The 27,566-nt window shown below is 40.5% G+C and overlaps 1 protein-coding gene across 2 annotated transcripts; it reads right to left on the bottom strand.

Moving 5' to 3' along the window:
* Positions 1-10,209: 10,209 nt before the first annotated feature.
* sec22bb (SEC22 homolog B, vesicle trafficking protein b) lies at positions 10,210-20,052 on the bottom strand. Of its 2 annotated transcripts, XM_039811880.1 has the most exons (6): positions 19,839-20,052; positions 18,866-18,877; positions 18,226-18,335; positions 17,887-18,047; positions 12,129-12,275; positions 10,210-11,931 (listed from the first exon to the last, which is right to left on the bottom strand). In XM_039811880.1, exons 1-6 carry the CDS (start codon positions 19,911-19,913, stop codon positions 11,777-11,779), a joined length of 660 nt encoding a protein of 219 aa, XP_039667814.1. In that variant the 5' UTR covers positions 19,914-20,052; the 3' UTR covers positions 10,210-11,776. The 2 variants fall into 2 exon arrangements, with proteins under 2 accessions (XP_039667814.1, XP_039667815.1); XM_039811881.1 differs by lacking the exon at positions 18,866-18,877.
* Between the last annotated feature and the right edge of the window lie 7,514 nt (positions 20,053-27,566).

Here is a 27,566-nt window from a genome sequence, read left to right as displayed (position 1 = left end):
TTTGGCTGATTATGCATTGAATTATGCAATCGCATAATCACGTTTTTCTGGAGGGGCTGACTTAAGGCACCCAGCCATTCTCGCTCTAACTTACGCTAGGCCTACTCTCGTAAGGGAGTTGCGGTTAACCGCCATACCGCGGTGATACGTTGCTTCTTCACCGCGGTAAGAAAAAAACTATACCGTCACAGCCCTAGATGTATTGAGTAAAGGCTTGAATGAAATCAGCGGAGTTGGAAGGCAATGTTCTGCTCTGTGACCGTGACGATGATAACAAGTAGTAGGAGCATATCTAAGAGCATATCAGAGCAGTTGAGTTTCAGATCTCCATGACAAAATCATCAACAGCAGAAGTTTGGCCACAAGAGCGGGGTCATCAACATGAGAACCCACATGGTGTTATAATTTACAGAGAGATACAGAGCTGATTCAAGGGTTTCCATGTATTTAATAACAGTAAATAATTTTCCTGTGTGAACTTGAGGTTATATGAGTCAAATGTCAACATCGGAGCATATAATGTGCACATAATTTAAAAAAGCACACAAACCCACACTAAATCAGTGTAATCATTTACTTGGTGGGAAGTAAACATACGTGTGCAAATTCTTTCTACTGGCCTCGGTTTTATTGTAAAATATTGAGATAGAAGTTGTGCTGCAGATTAGCCATACATAAAAGGTGTACTTTTATAGTGTAATCATTGCATATAATCTCTCAAAACGTATTTACCATAAAGTCTATTACGATTGAGCTGAGTTTGTGCAATTATTTGATTAATTGTCAAGCTGACGAATCACTTTGTAAACCCCTATCACACAAATTGTAACGCCATCACCAGCAGATATCATTAGCTGTTTGATATCCCGTAGCTTTGGATATAAATGTGTATGTTAGACTAAAGTAGCGTTTGGAAGTTGTCAACTTCCTTGAGGACAGCAGGGCTTTTGTAAGTATGTTGGTGTGAGAAACCAAGACAGTGTGTGCGAGTGAATGTGTGCGTCATGGCGTTCCACAGTGGTCAAAGGTGGAAAGTCAGCGAGTGCGCGGGCACGATGTGACCAAGCGTGATGTGGGCAGAGACCTCAGCCAAGGGGTCCCTGATGAGGAGAAAAGGGGAGTTGGCAAAGAGGTGAGGAAACAGGTGATAGAGGAAAGGTGTGAGGAGGAGGGACGTGTGTGTGTGTGTGTGTGTGTGTGTGTGTGTGTGTGTGTGTGTGTGTGTGTGTGTGCGTGTGTGTGTGTGAGAAAACCCATCCTGTAAGTGACCTAGGGCTCTGGCAGGGCCAGGTGGACGGGAATGTGTGGTTGTGTGTAGATGGGATCCTCCCTTGAGCGCCCCTGCCTGCCCACCGTCACCCCACACTAGCAGGCTATTTATATTGCACTGTGGGAAAATAATGGCCCCGACAGTGTCATCTGGGTTCTGCAAGGTTTATACTCCACACACACGCATACATACATAACACCGCTTCCCAACTCCCTCAGTCACAAACAACTTCAGGACAATCTCATGCATAATTGGCATATTAGCCTTGTACACTCTGTGTTATCACTGCTGGTGCTCTCAATTATCCTTGAGCCACAGTATTCAGATGTTTGAGGACAGTTTAAATTTGACTTAGATGTGTGCAGAGGACAAGGCAACACAATAGTTTGTAATACCTTTAGGTATTACTGTGGCAATGACTAGGAAACAGATTTTAAATAAGTTGATAGGGTTTTCAAAACACAAAAATACACACAGGCACTCATGCATACAATATTCTCATTTGAGGAGAGCAAACATTCATCAAACCTCTCAAACTGTGCTTCAGGGATGAATATAGTTTTACTGTCTGCTGCAGGAAGCAAATATGGAGCTAAAAATAAGATAAGGGTGTACATTTTGAAATATCTGAGCATGCAAACACACAGCAACTGAATGGTTCAACACTTCTCTTGACTCATGAAAACATCAATTCCACAAAAGACATTTTGAGTGTTCTCTACAGTTTCAGACTGATCTCATGAAGTGGCGTATGTTTGACACGGCAATTCATATGCCATTATTGCCATGTTAGCAAGATGCATACTTGCTTTTTAGCGTGTTATCAACGCCATTTGGCCTCCATTGACTTACATTACCTTACGATTGCGTGTGAATTGACGCCATAGTGAGGAGTATGAAAAGGCGAAAATCCGCATAGGGAGGTTGGTCGGAGTGGAGGATGGATAAAGCACAGGACTTTCACCCAGGAGAGCGGGGATCGTGTCCCGTGTGACGTTTCCTTTCCACGTTTGTTCTTTTCCTAAACCCAACCCTGTTCTTCTTTTCCAAAACCCAACCGGTTCTTCTTTTCCTAAACCCAACCCGTGCGTCACGTTTCCTAAACCCAACCGTAGCCTCGCGATAACACGTAGCCTCGTGATAACACGCCACGTGGCTTTAGAAAGTGGAGTGTATGTTTAAGCTGTGACGTTGCAGACTGCCGTCTGCCGTATACAGTGTAGACATACACGCGGATAGCTCAAAATGCGTACAGATAACGATACACGATATGTTTTTTTTTTTGTATTATATTTTTATTGATTCACAATTGCAGTAAACAATACATCCGCAGAGTCACATTTACATTTTTCTATCCCACCCATTCCAGAGACCCTTACATCTCAAAAGCAATAAATAAATATATAAACAAATAAAATAAAGTAAATAATAATAATAAAATAAATAAGAGGATGTAACCTAGGTTGTCTGCTGCCCATGGAGGTCCTATCTAAGGGGGAGGAGGGAGTCGGTAGACCAGGCAAGGTGTGGGCTTAGAATCAGGGGGACATTTCAGTAGCAGGGAGTTTGTCAACATCATCAAGTAGTGGTTTCCAGTGTGAATAAAACTTCTCGGGACGGCCTCTGAGGCTGAATTTGATTTTCTCCAGTTTTAGTAGGAATAACATATTGTCTAGCCAAGCTTTAAAGGAAGGTGGCTGGGAGGATTTCCATAAGAGGAGAATTTTCCTACACGCAACCAAGGATGCAAAAGCTAGAACATTTTTCTGCAAAGATGTGGTCACAAGGAGGCTCCCCAAAAATGGCTATCTGTGGCGAAGGACTAACCGATATACCTAGGATGTCAGAAATAGATGTAAAAAAAGATTGCCAATAGTTAGATAATTTAGAGCGTGTCCAGAACATGTGTGTCAGATTGCACGGCGTCAGAGAGCATCTGTCACAAGCTTCAGTAGTCCTATCTGGATAAAGTTTGAAGAGTTTGTCTTTGCTATAATGCAGTCTAAAGAGTACTTTAAATTGGATAACAGAGAGTCCGGCACAGCTAGAGGAGGAGTTAACAGCTTCCAACGCTCTTTTCCATAGAGCATCCAAGTGGCGTGTATGTTTAAGCGAAGTCTCGATGTCATGTTGACAGTTTGGTACCTCCTGAAGCACAATTCAGTGAGGAAGGCACAAATATTACAACAAATGTTATTTAATGTGGAAATTATGGTCAGTTTAAGCCAAAATTAACATATGACTCTTGTGTAACCTAACCCCTGAACTATATTGCAACAAATGTGACAAGGCACAAAACAGCCTTCACCAAAGTTAAAGATAAAACAATAGCTTTTTAAAATGATCTTATGAGAAAAAACTGCTTGAAATGGACACTTGTGGTTGTTGTTGACTGCATCAAGGGTTGGTGTATGTTTAGATGGGGGAAGTTGGTGAGACTGATTTAGTTAAAAGGAGTTATAGAGGACCTGACGTTGACACCATGGCCTCTGCGTGTAATCCACTGCTGGTGATATTTGGTTTCGAGAAAGGTCTCAGTGATTCAGTCCTGCCAACTCCCACCCAAGGTCATCTCAACATATATACATTAAGGGATGCACATTTAAGCACAGATGTATGCACACAAAACATAAACATAAAAAATACTGACACGCACATTTGGACCCCTTTTCCTGAGGCCCAAGGGGTGCAGTAGGTCAAAACTAATCTGCCACAGTCCATGATGTTTACCACACAGACTGGATGAGAACAGCAGGGACAGAATAGAGAGGAGAAATGATAGTAAAAAAAACTAAAAAAAAACAGTGATCAAGTGCATGAATGATTGGTTTGGTTTTATTTTGCCTTAAAATAACAAATATATAACAAAATATAGACAAAACTAACATGAACTGGAAAGAAGATTCAAATCATATGAAACGTGGACATGCAAGGGGTAAAAAAAACATGAACTATGTGTTATGCATAAATCTGAAGCGTGACGCAGGATAAAGACTTGCATCTCTACCTGGTTGAGCCTTTTCCAGTACTTTTACCATTTTCTCCATTCTCAATTCATAACATATGTGTGCAGACCATGTTTCTCTGCATGTTTGTGTTTAACTCACATGCTGAAAGTTATAGAGAGTGTAAAGCGAGTGTGCTCGACATATCTTCCAGGGTTAATTGTGTCATAAATTCACAAGCTGCTAAAAGACAGGCATGACTGGAATTCACACTCGAGTCCTCACTTTCTCACAGGCACAACCCTGCATTTTTGTGTGTGTGTGTGTGTGTGTGTGTGTGTGTGTGTGTGTGTGTGTGTGTGTGTGTGTGTGTGTGTGTGTGTGTGTGTGTGTCAGAAAGGACACTATTAATAAACCAACAATGTTAGCTGTTTGAAGGAATAAATAGATAATGGGAAATGAGAGAAAGATTTGAAAAAGATTATTCAGCCTTTACTGTACTTATAAATATTAATCTGGGGCAATTCAATATTGCAGAGGTGTGTTTCCAGGCATTAAGTCGTGACTCTGTACAAAGCATCTCTCACAGTGTATCTTTTGATCCTCCTCTTTTTCACTTTCTCTCACATTTCTCTCTTCCCACCTTATATCCTGTTTATGTTTATGGCATATTCATACACACCTAAAGGGAAATCCTAGCGCTCAATGTGAGGCGTGGGTATATATGTGGTGCTGGGAAAAAAAGGATCATTTATTACTTCAGTTTATTACAGAGTTAAAGGTCTTCTCTTTTTTAAATAGACTCGTGCAGTATTATGACAGCAAGGTGTGAGGGGTCATCGTTGGTCTGTGATGAGGTGATAAAGAACACACAGAGTGCAGAGCAGGTCCAGGCCTGTGGAAAACACTCCACACTGACCCCCCCTGTGAGAAGTTCCCGGTTCCCAGGGCCCGGTGTGTACGTTTGGGGGGCAATAACTCACTAGCTCCCTTGACTTCCTCTTTCGGCCTTCTGCGTTTTATGACCCTCTCCTCTGCCATACAGCTGCTGTCTCCACAGCTTCCCTTTGCTCTGATTGGATCAGACGGGAGGTTGAGGGAAGAGGATGAAGGGGAAGAGACAGGGAAGCAGCTGGGATGAGCTGGGAAGCTGGTTTGATATGGGATGGAACACGTTTCTTTATTTTATCATGGCCATTACAGATGACTAGATGGACACAACTTCCCTTGTGGTCCACATCTTACTGTGGCATAGCATGTTGATGTTGGCATTTAGCTCAAAGCACTGCTGTGTTTACGTACAGCCTCACAGATATGTTAGCATGGCTGTAGACTCTTTGGTTAAATAAATAAACAAAGGTTGTGAACCTTTATAATAGAGCTGGGCAATATATCAACATTATATCAATATTGTGATATGAGACTAGATATCGTCTTAGATTTTGGATATCGTATATAATATGGCATAAGTGTTGTCTTTTCCTGGTTTTAAAGGCTGCATTACATATTATTTTCTGAACTTACCCGACTGTTTCAACGGTTCTATTATTTGCCTTTACCCACTTAGTCATTATATCCACATTAGTGATGATTATTTATCAAAGATCTCATTGTGTAAATATTTTGTGAAAGCAACAATAGTCAACCCTACAATATCGTTGCGGTATCGATATCGAGGTATTTGGTCAAAAATATTGTGATATTTGATTTTCTCCATATCGCCCAGCCCTACTTAATAATCTACTGTGGCTGTCAAGGAGGAGGGTTCATTTTTTGAGTGCTATCATCATGAGGCTTCGGTTAGAATGCAGGAGCCAGGAACTTAACACTCCACTTAACAAAGGTTTATTTCCTCTCAAAATAGTGGTGCAAATGGTAAGGAGTACAAACAAAACACACATGGGCTGGTTAATCAGCTGCCGCCCAATTTAAAGGTGAGAGTGACTGAGTGCAGTCTTTAGTAAGGAGTGACCAGGTGAACTCAATCAGGTAATTAGGGGTGACAGGTGGAAGCATAAGGAGAGAAAAGGAAATGAGGTAAAGGAAGCGCCAAAAACAAGAGAATATAGGATCTTTACAATAGTAGGTCTTTTAAACTTTCATGTCACTAGGCCTATTTGTTGTTGATTGTTAATAATGCATGTATCCTTTGCAGTTTTGTGCAACTAACAAATAATTTGTGCCATTTTTAAGGTAAAACTAGTCTTGCATTGCAAGACCTATCTCCACAGCGCTGCGGAGGAAGGTCTGGCCCTTCCATACAACTTTCCCGGATAGGAGAAAAAACGGTCAGGGGCTGTTTGCATTCCTTTAAGCCAATCACAATCGTCTTGGGCGGCGCTAAGCTGCGGATGCGGCGACGGTGGCTCTGCAAAGTCTTGAGAAGGAACTTGTTTTGGTGGAACCCACGAAAGAAAACGCCACATACGATATTTAATTAAGTTAACTGTTCACACAATACAGTAACGTGAGCTATTTAAATTAGCTGGAGACATGTTTAAACGTAATTTGTGGGCCCCAAAACGTCCCAGTTAGAGAAGTGCCGTAAACAAATCCTTTGTGAATCTTTACAATCATTCCCCAAACAAACCAAGCAGGCCTGCCTTGTTGCACAAACCAAATGTTCCTCAAAACTTGCCATTTTCAGCATGTAACACTGCTCAGAGGTGCCGGTTAATGTTGCTCGATCCGACCGGAGTTCAAAGTTATCTCAAAGAAAGCGGAAAGTGGGGGACATCCGGCGGAACTTCCGGCGGCACCGGAACTATCCCGTAAATGAAACGTCATTGATTTAGACCAAGGTAAGACTTGCTTGCATGCTTGTTGTGTTGAACAATGGTTAAAACCAGACTGTATGGAATATGTTAAAACTAGAGAAAATTAACCCAGTGTTGTGTCAGTGCCTTACTGATCCAAACTAGGTCAGTATTTAACCCAGTGATTTTTAGCGTGCTAATTAAATTGTCTGAGGGTGTTTTTTTTTTGTCACATCCTGTCAGAGATGGAGGTCTACTCACCCTCGGGTATTAATGACGTCCGGAGTTCAGTGGACATGGCCAACACTGTGGAACAATCAATGAATTTGCAACTGAGCATGGTGTCTTTGCTGTTACAGAAAAAGTTAAAAGCTAACGTGTGGAAGTCACTTTGCTGGAAACATGACTGAAACTCTCTTTTGCTTGTCTGAATTTGCATGCTCGACTGTTCCAGTGACTTTGAAAGGAAGTTGCTGAAGGTGTTTTAATGTCCTTTTTCTTCAAGGTTACACAAGACTCAGGAGAAGTCGAGTGTGTGGGTGGACGGTCTTATGGTTATGTCTGTGTCTGACAGGAAATGTAATCAAGATACAGTAATATGAGTTGGCAAGAGTGGCCTACACGGCACATGTACTGTATTGTTCTTTAAAACTGAAGGCACGGCAACCTTTTGTGTGTGTGTGTGGCTACGAGTGTGTTTAGTACATGCGGTGTATTCCTGACCCTTGATCACACAAAGTATTTTAATCCAATCAGCTTCGTTTTCACATGACTGTCACACACTCGCTGCTATGGTAACGTGCAGAGGAAGGAGAGAAAGTGCTGGAGTGAGAGAGAGGTATGTTGTCCTCTCTTTAATCACTGTGACATAAACATTTATTCCTTAACTATGTGGTACTCTAGTTTCTTTCTCTTCCTTGTTTTTGACTTCACAAAAATACGAACCGATATTTGAAGGAACTCTTATGCCCTTTGAATGACTCGAGGCAGGGGGGAAGAAAAGACACCGTTATCAAGTTTAGACATCTGGGAGATTACGAATAACAAGAAACCATTCAGTTAAATGAACATTATTTACAAACATATGTATGCAACAGAAAAATGGAAGACAGGGTAGAGAAGACAGGGTAGAGAAGGCTGTAAATATGGGCAGTGTCACACACGACAGCATGCCAGAGATAGGAAGTAACAAAGTACAAATACTTCGTTACTGTACTCAAGTAGATTTTTGAGATATTTTTACTTTACTATTTATTTTTGTGCCAACTTTTTACTTTTACTCCTTACATTTTTAACACGAATATCGGTACTTTCTAATCCTTACATTTTACAAAATTGGCTCGTTACTTTAGTTTCAAATAATTTCAGTGGAGTTACCGCTATTATTTTTTGCGTCATCAATACTGAATTCAATCTAATGATGCACCGCTACAAGACGACTCGACAGATTTGGCGGCATAAAGTATGGGGAACTTCTAAATTAATGTCTGTTTAGCAATTCATATTTCATCCTTTATTTTCTTTCCAGAAGCCATATTTGAGCACACGCACATACATGTAGATTCCTTTAAATGTTAAGGGGAAGATTAAAAAAAGAGAAACTGGATCTGTGAATTCTCACAGAATCACAATTGAATTCATATCTTGCTACTCAGTCAGAATCTTATTAACCTGGAGTCCCAGTCTCTGTCACAATAATCATATATGTGATGTTTTAGGCCTATTGGCAGACATCCATTTAAAATGTAGCCAATTGCATATAAAGAGCCTTTTTCCATGTCCACTGAAGTTTCTCAGCTTGCACTCTAGTAACATTAGTGTGGTCCAGGTAGCTCTGCATAAAAAATGGTTGTCATGTAAATTTCCAAGCCTGTACTTTGTTACTTTTACTCGAGTAAAGAAGTTAAATCATTACTTCTACTTTTACCAGAGTATTTTTTAACATAAGTATCTGTACCTCAATTTGAGTACGAGAAGTGAGTAATTTTGCCATCTCTGCAGCATGCAGAGACATAATTGCAAGCCAGTAGTAATCTACAACAAAGACCGTTAATAAAAAGGAAGGTCTGCAAAAAAGCATCTTTCAAGTAATGAAAGCTGTTCTGGGATAACAAGATTACAAGAAAGATAACTTTTTATCACAACTGAGGCCAAACTAACAAATACACACACCCTTAAGAGGTGAAAAGGTTACCCTGTGCCCTGTGGTTGGTTTTGGCACGCTACCCTCTGCTGCTTCTCATTTCTTTTTTTGACATTTCCTGTTCTACCTCAAGTTGAGGAGTCAGCTTTGCAGCTCTGGAAGCTTACAATGGTAGTAGTAGTTGCATTTACTGTTATGTTCTCTATATGTCATGTAAAGTGTATCTGCAACAGTCTGGGTTTTTCTTTAACTCTTACCCCAGAAACTGCAACCTATATTTTTCAGTCCTTTAAAACTACCGTATGATTTGGAGCTCAGCTAGCAGAAGGCCACTGTCAGCAGCTGAAATTGCAAGTCAGGGAGATTTTGAGCCTAATTCTTTTTTTGCAACAGTGAGCAAAGCACTCCACCTGCTGGCCAAGAGTGGTATCACCAGACTGTGTCCCTAGTGGCAAACACCATGAAGTAGCACAAGGGGTAAAGTCAAAGTATTTCTGGAAAATCTGTATTTTAAACAATAGCTGTGGAAGTGAAACCAACAGCCTTTGGCTACCTGGAAGTGCCCTCTGAGTCACTGAGTTTCTGTTTTTAATTTACGTTTTCCCCCATTTTATATAAAGGGAGCTGTTTTCCTGGAAGTGTTTTGCATACTGTATATTACTCAGACAGTCATAGGAAAACCTCTTAAAGGTTAAATCTCACGGTTTAAATAACAAGTTATAAAAAAAATTCTAAATGCTAAGTGCTGAACTATCAAATTTCTGTCTTTGATAAGCCAAATAACTTACTTTTGCATTTCAATAGTCTAGGAACAGGTTTAGAATAAAAACCGGTGGCAATTTGCAGTCCTGCAATAGTTAGATACTTTATTCATCCTGAGGGAAATTTTGAGTGAGGCGAGAGTGCCGAATCCTAACCACTAGACCCCCAGGGAATATTCTTAATAATGCTAATAATATATTAGGAAATATTCAGCATAAATGGCTTAACCAACAGAGAGAACTGTATAATGCAAGCATCTCTATTTGCCTACCCAGTTGAAGAACATTTGATAATCATCAGGTCAACTCAAGGTCCTCTGACAGAGAGGAAGCGTGCTTTGTGCAAATGATTTTATTCATAGATAGCAGACAGAACAGAAAAAGAGAAGGTGTCCTTTTCAGCCGTGAGTACCTGTGTCTCTCAGCCTTAGTCCACTTTTAAATTGAGTCTAGATGTGGAAACTTTACACAAAATAAAAAGGCATCTTCAACAAGACATACTTTTTTTAATTTTTTTTTTTATATGCCTGCTAACAGAAAGGTGCGGGTCCACACAGCCACGGTGCAATAAAGGGAGTATGAATATTCCAGCCACTCTCTATTTTAGAATAAAGAGATACTAATAGGCTGCACTTGAATTACGACATAGGCCAGCTTGATGTGACACATTTAACTTTTTGTTTTGATGAATGCTAAAGTGAAGGGGAGGAACTACTGCTGGTAGAGCTCATTTAATCAGTATTATCCGTAAACATGAATATCCATATTTTTTGTTTATCATTATTGACATATTTCGGTTATGCTATACTTGAAGGTATCTACATAAGAGTGACATGACACTGTCATCAATGTGTCATGAACAAGTCATAAACGTTAATGACACAACGCTTCTGTCAGACAGTATCATTCGTCATCATTTTGTCATGACAAGTTAGGGTTAGGGTTCATGTGTCATGACAGTGTCATGTCACTCTTATGTAGATACCTTCAAGTAAAGTGTTACCCATATTTCTACAAGCTAGTTGACTGTGATGGGAAAATATGAAATAAAGCTGTGACAAGATTATTAAGGGCACCTTTATGACCCACTGTGCATACTAAACCACTGTCTTGAGAATATTGCATACTTTAAAAAACGAAAATTATAAATCATCTCGCTAGGGAAGGCTGAAATATCAATTTGGGGTAAGTAAAATTAAATGATCCACCCCTGCTCGCCCAAAAAAAGTAAAAAAAAAAAAAAACATCACCCTCCCCCTTGTCTGACCCCCTAATAAATGTTGGATATCCCATAAAGAGGAAAACTTAATTACTTTTCCTATTTTGTTGCTGAGCCAACTAAAAGAACTAAAAGAATGAATGCCATGTTTTCCAATTTTTTGTAACTGGGTAGTCAAGGCCCGTCAAGCCATCTACTACTACTATTATAATGTTAAAGAACGCAGTTACCCATATGAAGTGCTTAGGATAAATAGTTTTTTTTTTGCTCTTTTCTGTATTATTAGACAGTAAACACTAAACGTATTAAATCAGTCCTGTTACAGTACAGTACAGTACAGCTTTGGAAACTCACAAAACAGGACATTTCTGTTTCTCTTCATTTTCCCTCCACAACTAATCACCTGCAAATAAACTGCGCAATCAACCCACGCACGCACACATTCACTCATTTCCTTCCACTAGCGCATTACTGTATGATTGTTAATAATAAAACTATGCATTATGACATCATTTATATTCAGATCACACATCCATGGACAAGTGAGAACAAAATGGGTGGTGGTATGTCTGCAAAGTCTTTAAGAGCAGGGATCCTGTTTTTAGTCAAAGGTGACAGCTTTTCTTAAGTGTCTGCAGACTCTGTGCAGCTCATTTTCCACTTCTTCTCTTTTCTCTCTCTCTCAGAGCCACCAGAAGCGCACATAGACAATGAGCATGATGAAAAAGACACCACCGGCTGCCAGCTTGGCATAGGTGGAGCGGGTATTCAGATACTTGGCGTCGCTCCTGTACTTCTTCGACAGGCTGGACAAGTTGCTGGCCTTGGAGTCCAGCGCTGCGGGGATGAGAAACAGGAGGAAAGGGAACCGGAGTTGAAAACAAAAGAGAAGAGAGGAGATTGGAAAAAGGAGAAGAAAGACACATAAGGAAAATATCAAATACGGATCACCCTCCTCACTTTTATCAATCAGTGAGAGAGGGACACACTTCCTTCGGTTTGACCCGAAGAGACCTGAGCTAACATGGACTTACCCGAGAGAGCCTCTCCTCTCTGCAGCACCTCCTCTATGTTAGCCACCATGATCCTCTGTACGTCCTGGAGCTCTGTGTTGATGCTGCCCAGATTCCTTCGTGCTCGGCTGTCAATGTACGACTTCTTGGTTTTTTGGATGTAGGTGTCTGGTGAGGCAGCAACACAAATAATAAAAACAGTTAATGGCAGCATGTGGAGGGGTTTCTAATAATGTTTAACCAAATAAGTCAAGTCAACTTTATAGTCAATTCTGCAATATGTGCCAGACATACAGAGCAATTAGGACAGGTGCAACAAGTATAATATAAAAGATAAGAAATATATACAAATAATGATTAAAAAAAACATAATTAATTTTTATATATATATATATATATATATATATATATATATATATATATATATACATATATACATACACATACACACATACACACACACACACACACACACACACACACACACACACACACACACACACACACACACACACACACACACACACACACACACACACACACACACACACACACACAGTAATACATTGTAAATAGTGCAAATGTAAGGCAAAATCAAACAGTACAGAAAACTAAAGATGAGGAGAAGTACGTGACCGGCACCCGCAATGGTTGCAATAGACTGAGCTCCGACAACTGCCTCCATTTTTCATTAAATAACCAGGTCTATTGCTTTGTCTTCGACGCCAAAACCTTGTCTGTTGTCACGGTGACTCGGTGAAACGCCGGCAGGCACGAAAAAGCAGGTCTCGTTGTCGCCTGGGCTGTCTACTCGTTCAGAGAAATTCGCTAGCATGTGGGTGGCTAATGGAGTGGTGGCTAACGGAGCAGCTGATATGGACACGTTCTCTAACATGGAGGAATTAATCGACCGGGTCTTGGAGAAGCAGCTACGTGCACTTAAATTCAGTGATATATAGCACAGTGAAGGAAGTGCTGGCCGGAATTAGAGGAGGAGGAGGACGTGCTACATCCACGGATCGCCCCGTGCTGCGAGGAACCAGAGGACAGCGGTGGGACTTTGCGTTCGATGCCCGAGGACCTCTTGACCCAGAGGAGGCAGAAGAACTGCTTCAACCTATAACGCTAGAGGAACTTAAATCTGCATTAAAAACACTGGTGTTGGATGGAATTCCATCAGAGCTTCTTCTACAGTATTTTGACATATTAGGACCTACTATTTTACAAGCTTTAACTTCAGCCATAGAGAAGGGTACTTTCCACCAACAAACCAACACTGCGCTGATCTCTGTTATGCCAAGAAGGGCAAAGATCCCACGGATTGTTCAAATTACAGGCCCATCAGCCTCATCGGGACAGATATTAAGCTCTCTATTCCTCTCTAGTCTTGGCTCTCTATTAGAGTGCTTTATCGAGAAGCTAGTCCACCCCGACCAATCAGGTTTTATACCCAAGTGTCACGCTGCAGACAATGTACGCAGATTATTTCATGTAATAGAAGAAGCCAAAAACCTCCCAACAACGGCAGCAGTTTTATCAGTGGACGCGGAAAAGGCTTTTGACCGCCTAAAGTGGAACTACTTGCGGCAAGTAATGGAGAGGCTTGGTTTGGGGGCCAAATTCATTGACATGGTACGTACTTTATATGCAAATCCCACGGCCATAGTCTCAACAAATGGCTTGCACTCTCAGCCATTTCCCATCAAGTGGGGCTCGCAACAGGGATGCCCGCTCTCCCCCATGCTGTTTGCAATCTCTCTTGAACCATTAGCCCAAGTCACAAGGCAAAATAAAATATGTAATGTCCTGATTAAATCCAATAGCGGCTCAATATCATTAGTTGCGGATGATATTTTGTTGTACATTTCTGATCTTGAGGACTCTATTCCAAAAATTCTTAAGAACTTCAACGAATTTGGCTCAATCTCCGGCTATAAAATTAACTGGAATAAATCTAATCTTCTTTTATTGAATAACAGGCATGTGGCTTCAGCCAGTAGTGTTACAATACCAACCCAAAGCAAAATTACATATTTGGGCATCACCATACACGCATCCCTACAGCGAGTTGTCCAGGACAACTATGAACTATTAAGTAGTATTCAAAAGGGATCTGGCCAATTGGTCTGCACTGCCGGCATCACTACGGTCCAGGATTGCTGTTAATATGAACATAGTTCCTCGTGTGAATTTCTTAGGTACAATGATCCCCTTACCCCCACCGATACATTTCTGGAAGAAACTTGATACCTTAATTTGGCAGTATATTTGGAATAATAAACAACCTAGGCTAAAATACTCTACCCTGCAACATACCACAAACACAGGAGGCCTGGCCCTCCCCAACCTTTCAAGTGTACCACAGAGCCTTTCAGCTACGGGCCCTCGGAGTGTGGATGGACCCCTCATCTACAGTCCCATGGAGAGAAATAGAGCAAAACCTCACTGAAGTCTAAGACTGCAAGACCTTGACTTTACAGGTGTGTGTCCAAAAAAAGTGTATGCTAGCCTATTGCCCTATTATCACCAACACATTGACCAACTTTAAACAGGTCGAGGAGCAACTACGCTACTCCAATAAGTGGCATTTGAACACCCCAATTTGGCACAACATACACTTAATGTCTGGTAACAAACCTTTTGTTTATAACCAGTGGAGTGACAGAGGTATTTATACTCTAGACCAGCTATTCAATGACGAAGGTATGTTAAGTTTTGAAGACCTGAGAGCTAGCTTTGAGGTCCCTAGGACATCCTTCTTCCTTTACCTTCGCTTAAGATCAGCCCTAAAATGTTATGGAGTACCATGGGGGAACAGTCTTGAGATGCACCCAATCATTAAATGGCTTGTCGATTCTCCGGTGAGAGGATTAGTGTCCAGGATTTATGCTAAACTGATCCAAGTATCCGTAGGAGAACTCCCAATACTAAAGAAATGGGAGCGAGAGTTGAGCTTGGAGGGTAACGTAATTAATTGGGTGACAGTTTGGGACAACATTTCCAAAAACCCAAATCACGAGCGGATCCACTTCAACATATGCCATTGGACATATTAGACTCCTCAGAAGAGCTACGTCTCTAAAACCATTCCTACTCCCTATTGCACGTTCTGCCAACCTGAACAAACCAGAACTTTCCTGCACATGGTCTGGGAGTGTGAACACGTGCATGAGTTTTGGAATAAAACATCAATAACATCTGATGTGATAGGATGTCGAATTCCTACTGACCGGATTGTTTTGTTGCTTAACAATGACTCTAATTACATCTGCTTGGGAGACAGAAGAAAATCTGGCTAGCTGGATCAACCGTGACCAATGATAGCTCAGCGCTGGCTCCCCCCCCACTCGCTTTGTATAAAACAGTGGTTGGCGTATTTTCTGGACATAGTTATGCTTGCAGTCCCGGCGTTATGGGCGGGCTTTAGGCATAGAGAAGGGTACTTTCCACCAACAAACCAACACTGCGCTGATCTCCGTTATGCCAAAGAAGGGCAAAGATCCTACGGATTGTTCAAATTACAGGCCCATCAGCCTCATCGGGACAGATATTAAGCACTTTATTCCTCTCTAGTCCTGGCTCTCAATTATAGTGCTTTATCGAGAAGCTAGTCCACCCCGAACAATCAGGTTTTATACCCAAGCGTCATGCTGCAGACAATGTACGCAGATTATTTCATGTAATAGAAGAAGCCAAAAACCTCCCAACAACGGCAGAAGTTTTATCAGTGGACGCGGAAAAGGCTTTTGACCGCCTAAAGTGGAACTACTTGCGGGGCCGGTCCCGCAGACAAGCGTGTCACCAATCCCACCTTTGTCTTTAAATTTTTTTTTATAAAAGAAATATTGTTTTGAATATACATAAATCATGAATAAAAAATAAAATGGTGTTTGTTCTTAATTTTGTTAAAATAATTGTAAATGGATTTGATTTGTTTGTCAAAACTGATGCGGTTAAAACAGAAATTGACATGTAGCCTGCATGTCAGGCAGCTATCGGGAATTTGGTGGAGAATAGGTAGCTTAATGTAAACTAAAAAGAGAATTAAGGCTATGGATATACAGCGTTCTTAATGTTAATCAACGACCAACACCAAGGTTGGTGGAAGAAAGTGAAAAAGACGGCGAAAGTACAGGGAGTAACGTTAGTTCTGAAGTTCAGGGAGGAGTGGAAGAACAGCCTTTTGAGTAGATTTCACTCTGCAGCAAAGCGTCGCCTGCCGCTCTACTAACGGTGAGCTTGTATTTTATGCTGGCTCCCTGTAGCCCATGTTAGAGGCTGAGAGACAGTAAAACAAACACCCTCAAAAACACAATAAAAATGTAACGTTAATACTCCTGATTAAGATGCTTAATGATTGCCAAGGCCTACATTATTCTCCCTGTTTTTATTTGTATCACAATGTTGTCCATGATTTAGGCTAATGCGACTATCCCTCTTGATGGTTGTGCACAATAGCGCAGTGAAAATTAAGTAACTCTGCTGTTATGCTGTTTCAATACCAAATAAAATCTGTTATATGTGTAGACCTGTATGAATTCATTAAATGCTCATTTGGAAGATAATTAAGATAATGTTACATGATGAGATTTATTTCATAAAAATAATTGCATGCCCATCCGTGAATTTGTGTCTGGCGCCGGGTTTGTATGCTTGAGCTCTCTACAGCAAGGATTAACAAAGCCAAGTCATCGACTATAGACCTATGGAAAAACGCAGCAGCACAAGTATCAGTCCTAATGACCTCAACATCACAAGAATTAGAGGAGAGTGACTAGGCAAGGTGTGATTCTTGTTTTCTTGTATTTTGGTTTGTTTTGTTTTCCTCAAGACCACAGAGGGTGGGGGTGGGTGAGGGTTTTTGGTTTCTGTTCGATTGTATTTGTTTGTTCTGTATGTTGTGTGTTCAAAAATATAAAAATAATAAAAAATTGATCATAAAAAAAAGACAGCTAAAGATGAAGATATTTGAAATTTGCAATATAAAAGAAAGAGTTCCTGAGGGTCTTCTTTTATATGAAGTGGCCAGTGCAGATCGGGGTGGGGTGGGGGGGTCAAAGTCCAGAGTTCTTGGGGGCAGAGGGGAGGGGAGGGAGAGAGCGGATGGTGTTGAGCTTCCTGACTGCCTGGGGAATGAAGCTGTTTGCCAGTCTGGTGGAACAGGCTCAGATGCTTCGGTACCGTCTCCAGATGGCAAGAGGCTGAAGAGGCTGTGTGAGGGGTGGTGTGAGGTCACCCACAATGCTGGCTGCTTTGCGGGTGAGGCGGGTTTGGTAAATATCCAGGAGTGAGGAGAGTGGACATTTACCAAACCCGCCACACTCTAAATAAGTTCTGCAGATGACTATCAACTCCACAGTCCTGGTAGTCTGCCTGTCATCTGGGTGTTAGACAAATTCCCCTCTCTGATAGATTTAATAAGCAACATAATAAACTAGAGGAGTGGCATTTGAGTTTGCTCCTATTGATTTTCTATGGGATTTGAGTGACACTGTTATTCAAAGCAGAACTGACCAGCAATGCAACAAAAGTGGGTCGAAAGTAATAAAATGCCACGGCGCAATCAAGAGCAAAATCGGCCTGGACGCTCTGTTGTGAAACTGCCAAAAGCAGTGCAGAGAAAAGGTCAGATTTGTAGATACCCAACTTTTTTACATCACAACTATACATATTATACAACATAATTATGGTCACTAATGCATTTGAAACAAACAAACAAGCTTAAACGTAACAGCCCAGAGAGCGGTTACTCAGTTGCTCCTGGCTCTTTTCTTCTTACCAAATTCAATGAAGGAGTAGGGCCGGGAAACTGTGGGGACCTTCTTTCCATGCTGCTCATGAAACTCTGCCTGCAGGTCTTCAAGGTAAGCAAAGGCCAGCTTCTTAGCAAAGCTGGCTTCACACAGCACAAGGTAGCACACTCCTTTCTCTATAACATAGCTGCAAGGAGAACATAAAAATGGGAAAAGACACCATTACAGAAATAATTGTACTGGAGATTTGTTTTAGTGCTCTGCGGCACTGTGCATTTTAAGGTTTGAAAATTCTGAATTCCAGAAATATAATGTTATCACAATATCATATTTTTAACTGTACTCATGTTCTTCTTCATACTCACTGAAATGACATGGAGCCAGCCTCTAAAGTGCAGCGTGTGGGACTCTGATCGTTGAGTTTCCTGAAGAGCTGCTTAGCTTGACTCTGATACTGCTGAAGGTCCCGACCCAACTGAACAGACGAAATAACAACACCAGTTACACCGCGACTCACATCTCACACAGCAAATACGGTGTTTCATCAGGGCAAGAAATTGACATTTGCATGTAGAGCAAATGTCACGATTTTAGCACCAGAAAAGACAAAATGGCAAAAATATTAGTTTATTTGTTTAAGTGTTTGTCAAGACAGACAAAAATAGCAACCACCTACAGTCTAGATTTCACACTAATTTCCTTGATGGTGTTAATTTCTTGCCCTGTACAGTATGCTGGAAATAAATAGTTGGCACAAAAGACTACAGACAGACTCAGCAGTGTGATGCTACAACTGAGACAGAAGGCAATGTGGGGGTTTTTTTAAGGAAAAAATAGCCACTCCAACGGTTTGTGGTGAATTGTTTATGGTCAGCATTTGGGTGGAGGATGGTATTCATTTCCTGGGTGATGTTGACTCTAGCAAATGATAGATCCTTTACAGCAACACTGTAGCATCACAGATACACGCATGATGTTGAAGCAGCGAGCAGAGACACAACAAACCTTTTCACTTCCCTTTATGAAAGCAAACAAGAGAGTGAGGGAAAGATGTTAGACTCCTGGTAAGTCATGCTCAAACATAATAAACCAACTTAACATGTTACAATGCCATCCATTTAACATTTGCATATGTTAAGTTTGTTTGTGCCTTCTCACTCTAGTTGAGGGTTTTTATTTTTATGGACATTTCCGCCTATGATAGGACAGCTCAGACATTAAAGGGGACAGAGAGGGGGAAGACATGCAGGAAACCGTCACAGGTCGGACTCGAACCTTGGACCTTCAGCGTCGAGGAAACAACCTCAATATATGTGTGCCTGCTCTACCAACTGAGCTAACTGGCCATTTCAGTTGACAGGTGTATGAAATGCAGTAAACCAGGGACGTTGCACCTGAACCACTCTGCCAGATTTAGTTATCGATAAATTGTAAGCAAGATCATTTTACAGTTAAGAAATAACCATGTCGGTAATCTCTGGTGGACACATTTTGTATGGGTTTTTTCACATTTTTCATGTCAAACCTTTACCTATCGGCGAACATTCATACAGTATAGATATCTATAGGACAAGATAAATATATAATGAGCATGTTTTAACTGCAGCCCTCTGTGTTTGGTACAACACAGACATCTCTGACTGTGGAAAAAAATATTTTTAAAGACCTAAATTGGACTGTGTTTACCCTTTGAAACTTACAGGTGAAGTTATGCAATGCTCAAATGAGTATGCAGCATATGAATAAGGTCAGGGTTGAAACACAGGGAGCCTGTTCTGTAAGCACTCTGAGGAATGACTCAGTTGCTTTAGGTAAATAAAATGCTGGCTCTGTGTAGAGACAGGCAGGCCTACAGTAACGTTAGCCAGTAAACGTTAGCTAACGTGTCACTATAACAACTTAGAGGCGTTTACAGCAGAAGCCTGTGCAGTGATAACAGCAAACCGACAGCTGGCAAAAAAGAAGCGGAAATTTTAACCTGCTCGTCCTCCTGCATTGAAGCGGCTAACGGCAGTCCGTCAGCCAGCCGAGCGATCATCGTCAGCAGCACCATCTCTCCGCGATGTCCGGTTCCGCTGCCCACTAAAAATGTTCCAGGTAAACTGAGACTGGGTTTGGCAGAGGCTGTAAACTGACAACACCACAGGGCTGAGGCGCTGAGCTGGCCGGAAACGCAAGAGCTTTGTGTGTCACAGCTAAATATTTCCGTCCTCTCGTTATGCGGAAGCAATTTGTGACCACAAATACAGTTCCGGATCACTTTTACTTATAACGTTTTCTACAAAGACTGAATGTTTGTGTTCATAGTGACTTTTCTTACTTTATTTCATTTCCTAGTGTATTATTATCATCGTCGTCATACATCATGTAGAATTATTGTGTATAAGACCAAGACACGTGTCGTCTTCAAATAAATAAATAAATAAGAGGTTCACCACGCACTACCTTTTTATGAAGCTTCCCATGTCTCCATCCACTGAGGAAGACTATGATTTTTGACTGAATACTGTTTCCAATGAACTGTGCACCTTACACCTTTCTTCTGCACTACTTATATTATTACATGTTACATTTCTCTTAGGTACATGTTGACACTGGGAAATGAGTTGCTGCAATCTCGTCGTATGTGTATAATGACAATAAAAGGCATTCTATTTTATTCTAATAATAATAATAATTAATAATTAGACTTTTATGAGTTTAGCCTACTTTGACTAATATACAGAGTTCAAAAAATGTTCTTATCCTAATGACAAAATGTTTATTTGATAAGAATCTTAAAAAATACAATTAGTATTCTGTTATGCAGTGCTGTATGCAGTTCAATGAGTGTAGCCTATACCGATGATTATTGTGTTCATTATTTCTGCAAATATGATTTATATGTAAATACTTTACAGAAAAAGTGCCCTGTCACTTCAAGTAAGTGTAAAAAAAAAACATAGCTATTTTTTAGAAGACAGTAAAGAAGCCTTGATATGAACATGATAGTATTTTTACTGGTGTCAAGATAATAATAAAATGAGATGTTGAATGCAGTCAGCCCAGGAAATTATGCTATGACCACAAAATAGGACACTCTGCTTGACTTGAATCATTACCCCGCCTTTCCATTTCCATTCTTCTTATTGCACAGAATGATATCCCTCTTATGCCACTAATCCTTTATTGTCCTTTACACGATGGAGCAACCAAAAATTGTTATATGTTTATCTTGTAAGTGCAAAATATATCCAGCTGAGGGCAGCACTGGTCACTGTTAGGGTAAGCCTCAGTGAGACAAGCATTCTCTACAACACGAAGAAATTGACTTTCCCTCTTTCTTTATGTGATAGGGAAGGCAAGAGACAGTTTAGCACTAGGACCCAGGCAAAGGGGCAGAGTCTATAAATAGGGGAGGGAAACTTACCTGGCTTTTTCTTGCTGCAGTCAGATACACCTGAGAGAGTAGCTTTTGTTTGGTGCTTGATTGGGTAGGCTTTATTTTTTTAAATAAGTTTAATTTTTAAAGAATATGTTTAACAATCCAATGTTAGTAATGCATGTGTCTAGAACTAGCAACATGAATCATTTTTTGGCTCATTTTATTAAAGATAAGTTAAATGATTGTTAAACCTGTTATTTATTAGAATCTTCATGATGGTGAGGGTCCAAAGCTTGGAGTGATTGTTTAAACACAGGTATGCTCAAGGTGGTTTTAAACAAGATATTAGCCTTTTTATATATATATATATATATATATATATATATATATATATATATATATATATATATATATATATATATATATTATATATAAATAAATAAATAAATAAATAAATAAATAAATTTAACATGAACATTTGAAAATATAGAGTCCAATCACCTGCCTGTCTTCAACTGGGGGAGGGGAATGTGCTTCTAAGTCAAGCAAGGTATGATATTTGTTACATTGGTCATGTTTTGTGAAATGTGTCTTTTACAATTTTCATTCTGTATCTTATTGTGTTTTTGTTTTATTCTGTTTTAAATGGATGTAATTGGGGGAGCCAACCACTGTTTTTCTCACTTATGATAGATTTATTGCGCTCCCACTAAGTCATTGAATGGGCCGTATCTCGTGTTTCTGGGTGTATTTCCAGAGAAATCGAGGTAAAGACCATTCTATTGCTAAAGTGCCTCATGTTGCAGTGCCTCCAAATGGCCAAATATGGTTCCCCGTTGAAATCGAAACTTGATTCACATACCACAGATCTTCAGTTTCCCATTGATGCCCAGCATGTCCATATCTACCCTGGAATTATGGAGAAAACCCAGCTCCAGAGAAATCAAGTTTTTGAACATTCTATTGCTAAAGTGCCTTTGACCATTCAATTGCTAAAGTGCCTCACTTTGCAGTGGACCCAAATGGCCAAATATGGTTCCCATTGAAATGGAAACCTGATTCACATACCACAGATCTTGAGTGTCCCATTGATTCCCAGCATGTCCATAAATACCTTGGAATTATGGAGAAATCCCGGTACAAGGTTTGAATATGCAAAGTACCAATTTGAGTGCCCCACATGGCAATAGGCGTAAAAAAAAAGAATGGAAAAAAAGAACAATTAAAATTTACATATTGTAAAGTGATGGGCAAATGAATTCCCTAAAAAATATACATAAATCAGTGTATTGATACATGTATATCTACCTGAATTATGGAGAAACCAGTCAGAAATCAAGGTACAGACCATTCTATTGCTAAAGTGCCTCAATTTGCAGTGTCCCCAAATGGCCAAATGGGCCCCCATTGAAATGAAAACCTGAATCACACACTACTGATCTTCAATTTCCCATTCATGTCCAGCATGTCCATATCTACCCTGGAATTATGGAGAAACCCAGCTCCAGGTAATCAAGGTACAGACCATCTATTGCTAAAGTGCCTTTGACCATTCTATTGCTAAACTGAATCACTTTGCAGTGCCCCCAAATGGCCAAATATGTCTCCGTTGAAATGGAAAAACAAACAAACCAGTGCCCATTGATGTCCATATACTGGAATATGAGAAAACCCACCCAGAGTAACAAGGTACAGAATTCTATTGCTAAAGTGCCTTGACCATTCTATTGCTAAACTGAATCACTTTGCAGTGCCCCAAATGGCCAAATATGGCTCCGTTGAAACAAACTGATTCACATAATCCAATAGCCAGCATGTCCATAAATAAGTTGGAATTATGGAGAAATCCAGGTTTTACCATTCTATTGCTAAAGTTCCTTTGACCATTCTATTGCTAAAGTGCCTCATTTTGCAGTGCCCCCAAATGGCCAAATATGGCTCCCCGTTGAAATGGAAACCTGACTCACATAACACAGATCTTCAGTGTCCCATTGATGCCCAGCATGTCCATATCTACCCTGGAATTATGGAGAAAACCCAGCTCCAGAGTAATCAAGGTACAGACCATTCTATTGCTAAAGTGCCTTTGACCATTCTATTGCTAAACTGAATCACTTTGCAGTGCCCCCAAATGGCCAAATATGGCTCCCGTTGAAATCAAAACTGATTCACATAATACAATCTTTATTGCCCATTGCCACATGTCCATAAATAAGTTGGAATTATGGAGAAACAAGGTTTTGACCATTCTATTGCTAAAGTTCTTTGACCATTCTATTGCTAAAGTGCCTCATTTTGCGAGGTGCCCCAAATGGCCAAATATGGCCCCCGTTGAAATGGAAACCTGACTCACATAACACAGATCTTCAGTGTCCCATTGATGTCCAGCATGTCCATATCTACCCTGGAATTATGGAGAAAACCCAGCTCCAGAGTAATCAAGGTACAGACCATTCTATTGCTAAAGTGCCTTTGACCATTCTATTGCTAAACTGAATCACTTTGCAGTGCCCCCAAATGGCCAAATATGGCTCCCCGTTGAAATCAAAAGCTGATTCACATAATACAGATCTTTATTGTCCCAATGATGCCCAGCATGTCCATAAATAAGTTGGAATTATGGAGAAATCAAGGTTTTGACCATTCTATTGCTAAAGTGCCTTTGACCATTCTATTGCTAAAGTGCCTCATTTTGCAGTGCCCCCAAATGGCCAAATATGGCTCCCCGTTGAAATGGAAACCTGACTCACATAACACAGATCTTCAGTGTCCCATTGATGTCCAGCATGTCCATATCTACCCTGGAATTATGGAGAAAACCCAGCTCCAGAGTAATCAAGGTACAGACCATTCTATTGCTAAAGTGCCTTTGACCATTCTATTGCTAAACTGAATCACTTTGCAGTGCCCCCAAATGGCCAAATATGGCTCCCCGTTGAAATCAAAGCTGACTCACATAACACAGATCTTCAGTGTCCCATTGATGTCCAGCATGTCCATATCTACCCTGGAATTATGAGAAAACCCAGCTCCAGAGTAATCAAGGTACAGACCATTCTATTGCTAAAGTGCCTTTGACCATTCTATTGCTAAACTGAATCACTTTGCAGTGCCCCCAAATGGCCAAATATGGCCCGTTGAAATCAAAGCTGATTCACATAATACAGATCTTTATTGTCCCAATGATGCCCAGCATGTCCATAAATAAGTTGGAATTATGGAGAAATCAAGGTTTTGACCATTCTATTGCTAAAGTTCCTTTGACCATTCTATTGCTAAAGTGCCTCATTTTGCAGTGCCCCAAATGGCCAAATATGGCCCCGTTGAAATGGAAACCTGACTCACATAACACAGATCTTCAGTGTCCCATTGATGTCCAGCATGTCCATATCTACCCTGGAATTATGGAGAAAACCCAGCTCCAGAGTAATCAAGGTACAGACCATTCTATTGCTAAAGTGCCTTTGACCATTCTATTGCTAAACTGAATCACTTTGCGTGCCCCCAAATGGCCAAATAGGCCTAAAAAATTACAAATAAATTTATTGTAATGATGCAGATGTCAAAAAATTGGAATTATGGAAAACAAGGTTTGACATTATGTAAGTTTGACCATTCTATTGCTAAAGTGCCTCATTTTGCAGTGCCCCCAAATGGCCAAATATGGCTCCCCGTTGAAATGGAAACCTGACTCACATAACACAGATCTTCAGTGTCCCATTGATGTCCAGCATGTCCATATCTACCCTGGAATTATGGAAAACCCAGCTCCAGAGTAATCAAGGTATAGACCATTCTATTGCTAAAGTGCCTTTGACCATTCTATTGCTAAACTGAATCACTTTTTGCGTGCCCCCAAATGGCCAAATATGGCTCCCCGTTGAAACAAAGCTGACTCCATAACATACAATCTGTGTTCAATTGATGTCCAGCATGTATATCTACCCTGGAATTATGGAAAACCCAGCTCGAGTAATCAGTACAGACCATTCTATTGCTAAAGTGCTTTGACATTTATTGCTAAACTAATTCTCCCCAAATGGCCAAATATGCTTTAAACTATTCACATAATACAATCTTTATTGCAATAGCCCACATGTCCATAAGTGAATTATGGAGAAAAAGGTTTAATTTATTGCTAAAGTCTTTGACCATTCTATTGCTAAAGTGCCTCATTTTGCAGTGCCCCAAATGGCCAAATATGGTCCCCTTTGAAATGGAAACCTGACTCACATAACACAGATCTTCAGTGTCCCATTGATGTCCAGCATGTCCATATCTACCCTGGAATTATGGAGAAACCCAGCTCCAGAGTAATCAAGGTACAGACCATTCTATTGCTAAAGTGCCTTTGACCATTCTATTGCTAAACTGAATCACTTTGCAGTGCCCCCAAATGGCCAAATTGGCTACCCGTTGAAATCAAAAGCTGATTCACATAATACAGATCTTTATTGTCCCAATGATGTCCAGCATGTCCATAAATAAGTTGGAATTATGGAGAAATCAAGGTTTGACATTCTATTGCTAAAGTTCTTTGACCATTCTATTGCTAAAGTGCCTCATTTTGCAGTTCCCCAAATGGCGAAATATGTCCGTTGAAATGGAAACCTGACTCACATAACACAATCTCAGTGTCCATTGATGTCAGCATGTATATCTACCTTGGAATTATGGAGAAACTCGGAGTAATCAAGGTACAGACCATTCTATTGCTAAAGTGCCTTTGACCATTCTATTGCTAAACTGAATCACTTTGCAGTGCCCCAAATGAGGCCAAATATGGCTCCCCGTTGAAATCAAAAGCTGACTCACATAACACAGATCTTCAGTGTCCCATTGATGTCCAGCATGTCCATATCTACCCTGGAATTATGGAAAAACCCAGCTCCAGAGTAATCAAAGTACAGACCATTCTATTGCTAAAGTGCCTTTGACCATTCTATTGCTAAACTGAATCACTTTGCAGTGCCCCCAAATGGCCAAATATGGCTCCCTGTTGAAATGAAACTGATTCACATAATACAGATCTTTATTGTCCCAATGATGCCCAGCATGTCCATAAATAAGTTGGAATTATGGAGAAATCAAGGTTTTGACCATTCTATTGCTAAAGTTCCTTTGACCATTCTATTGCTAAAGTGCCTCATTTTGCACGTGCCCCCAAATGGCCAAATATGGCTCCCCGTTGAAATGGAAACCTGACTCACATACACAGATCTTCAGTGTCCCATTGATGTCCAGCATGTCCATATCTACCCTGGGATTATGGAGAAAACCCAGCTCCAGAGAATTCAAGGTTTTGAACATTCTATTGCTAAAGTGCCTTTGACCATTCTATTGCTAAAGTGCCTCACTTTGCTGCAAGCTGTTACAAAGCAAATGGCTCCCCGTTGAAATCAAAACCTGATTCACATAATACAGATCTTTATTGTCCCATTGATGCCCAGCATGTCCATAAATAACTTGGAATTATGGAGAAATCAAGGTTTTGACCATTCTATTGCTAAAGTGCCTCAATTTGCAGTGTGCCCCAAATGGCCAAAATACGCTCCCCCATTGAAATGGAAACCTGATTCACATAAAACAGATCTTCAGTGTCCCATTGATGTCCAGCATGTCCATATCTACCCTGGAATTATGGAGAAAACCCAGCTCCAGAGAAATCAAGGTATAGACCATTCTATTGCTAAAGTGCCTTTGACCATTCTATTGCTAAACTGAATCAGTTTGCAGTGCCCCCAAATGGCCAAATATGGCTCCCCTCGTTGAAATGGAAACCTGATTCACATAATACAGATCTTTATTGTCCCATTGATGCCCAGCATGTCCATAAATAAGTTGGAATTATGGAGAAATCAAGGTTTTGACCATTCTATTGCTAAAGTGCCTTTGACCATTCTATTGCTAAAGTTAATTTGAAGTGCCCACATGGCCAAATATGGCTCCCGTTGAAATGGAAACTATTCACATAACACAATCAGTGTCCCAGTGATGCCAGCATGTCCATAAATACCCTGGATTATGGAGAAACCAGCTCCAGAGAATAAAGGTATAGACCATTCTATTGCTAAAGTGCCTTTGACCATTCTATTGCTAAACTGAATGACTTTGCTGTGCCCCCAAATGGCCAAATATGGTTCCCGGAAATGGAAACCTGATCACATAACACAGACCAGTGTCCCATTGATGTCCAGCATGTCCATATCTACCCTGGATGGAGAACCCGCCGATTTGAACTGTATATAAAGTTTATACTATTAATGCAAATATGGTTGTGATATTCCATTAAATCATATACATGTATAAAAATTGGAATTATGGAGAAATCAAGGTTTTGAC

This window comes from Perca fluviatilis, chromosome 9 (assembly GCF_010015445.1).
Source record: "Perca fluviatilis chromosome 9, GENO_Pfluv_1.0, whole genome shotgun sequence".
Lineage (NCBI taxonomy): Eukaryota > Metazoa > Chordata > Actinopteri > Perciformes > Percidae > Perca > Perca fluviatilis.
This window is presented reverse-complemented; position numbering and strand designations above follow the sequence as displayed.

Coding starts and splice junctions, on each gene's coding strand:
- sec22bb (XM_039811880.1), bottom strand. CDS start 19,913: ATGGTGCTGCTGACGATGATCGCTCGGCTGGCTGACGGACTGCCGTTA. Junction 18,048..18,225: donor GCTGGCTCCATGTCATTTCA/GTGAGTATGAAG, acceptor TTCTCCTTGCAG/CTATGTTATAGAGAAAGGAG. Junction 12,276..17,886: donor CTACTCCTTCATTGAATTTG/GTAAGAAGAAAA, acceptor CTGCCTCACCAG/ACACCTACATCCAAAAAACC.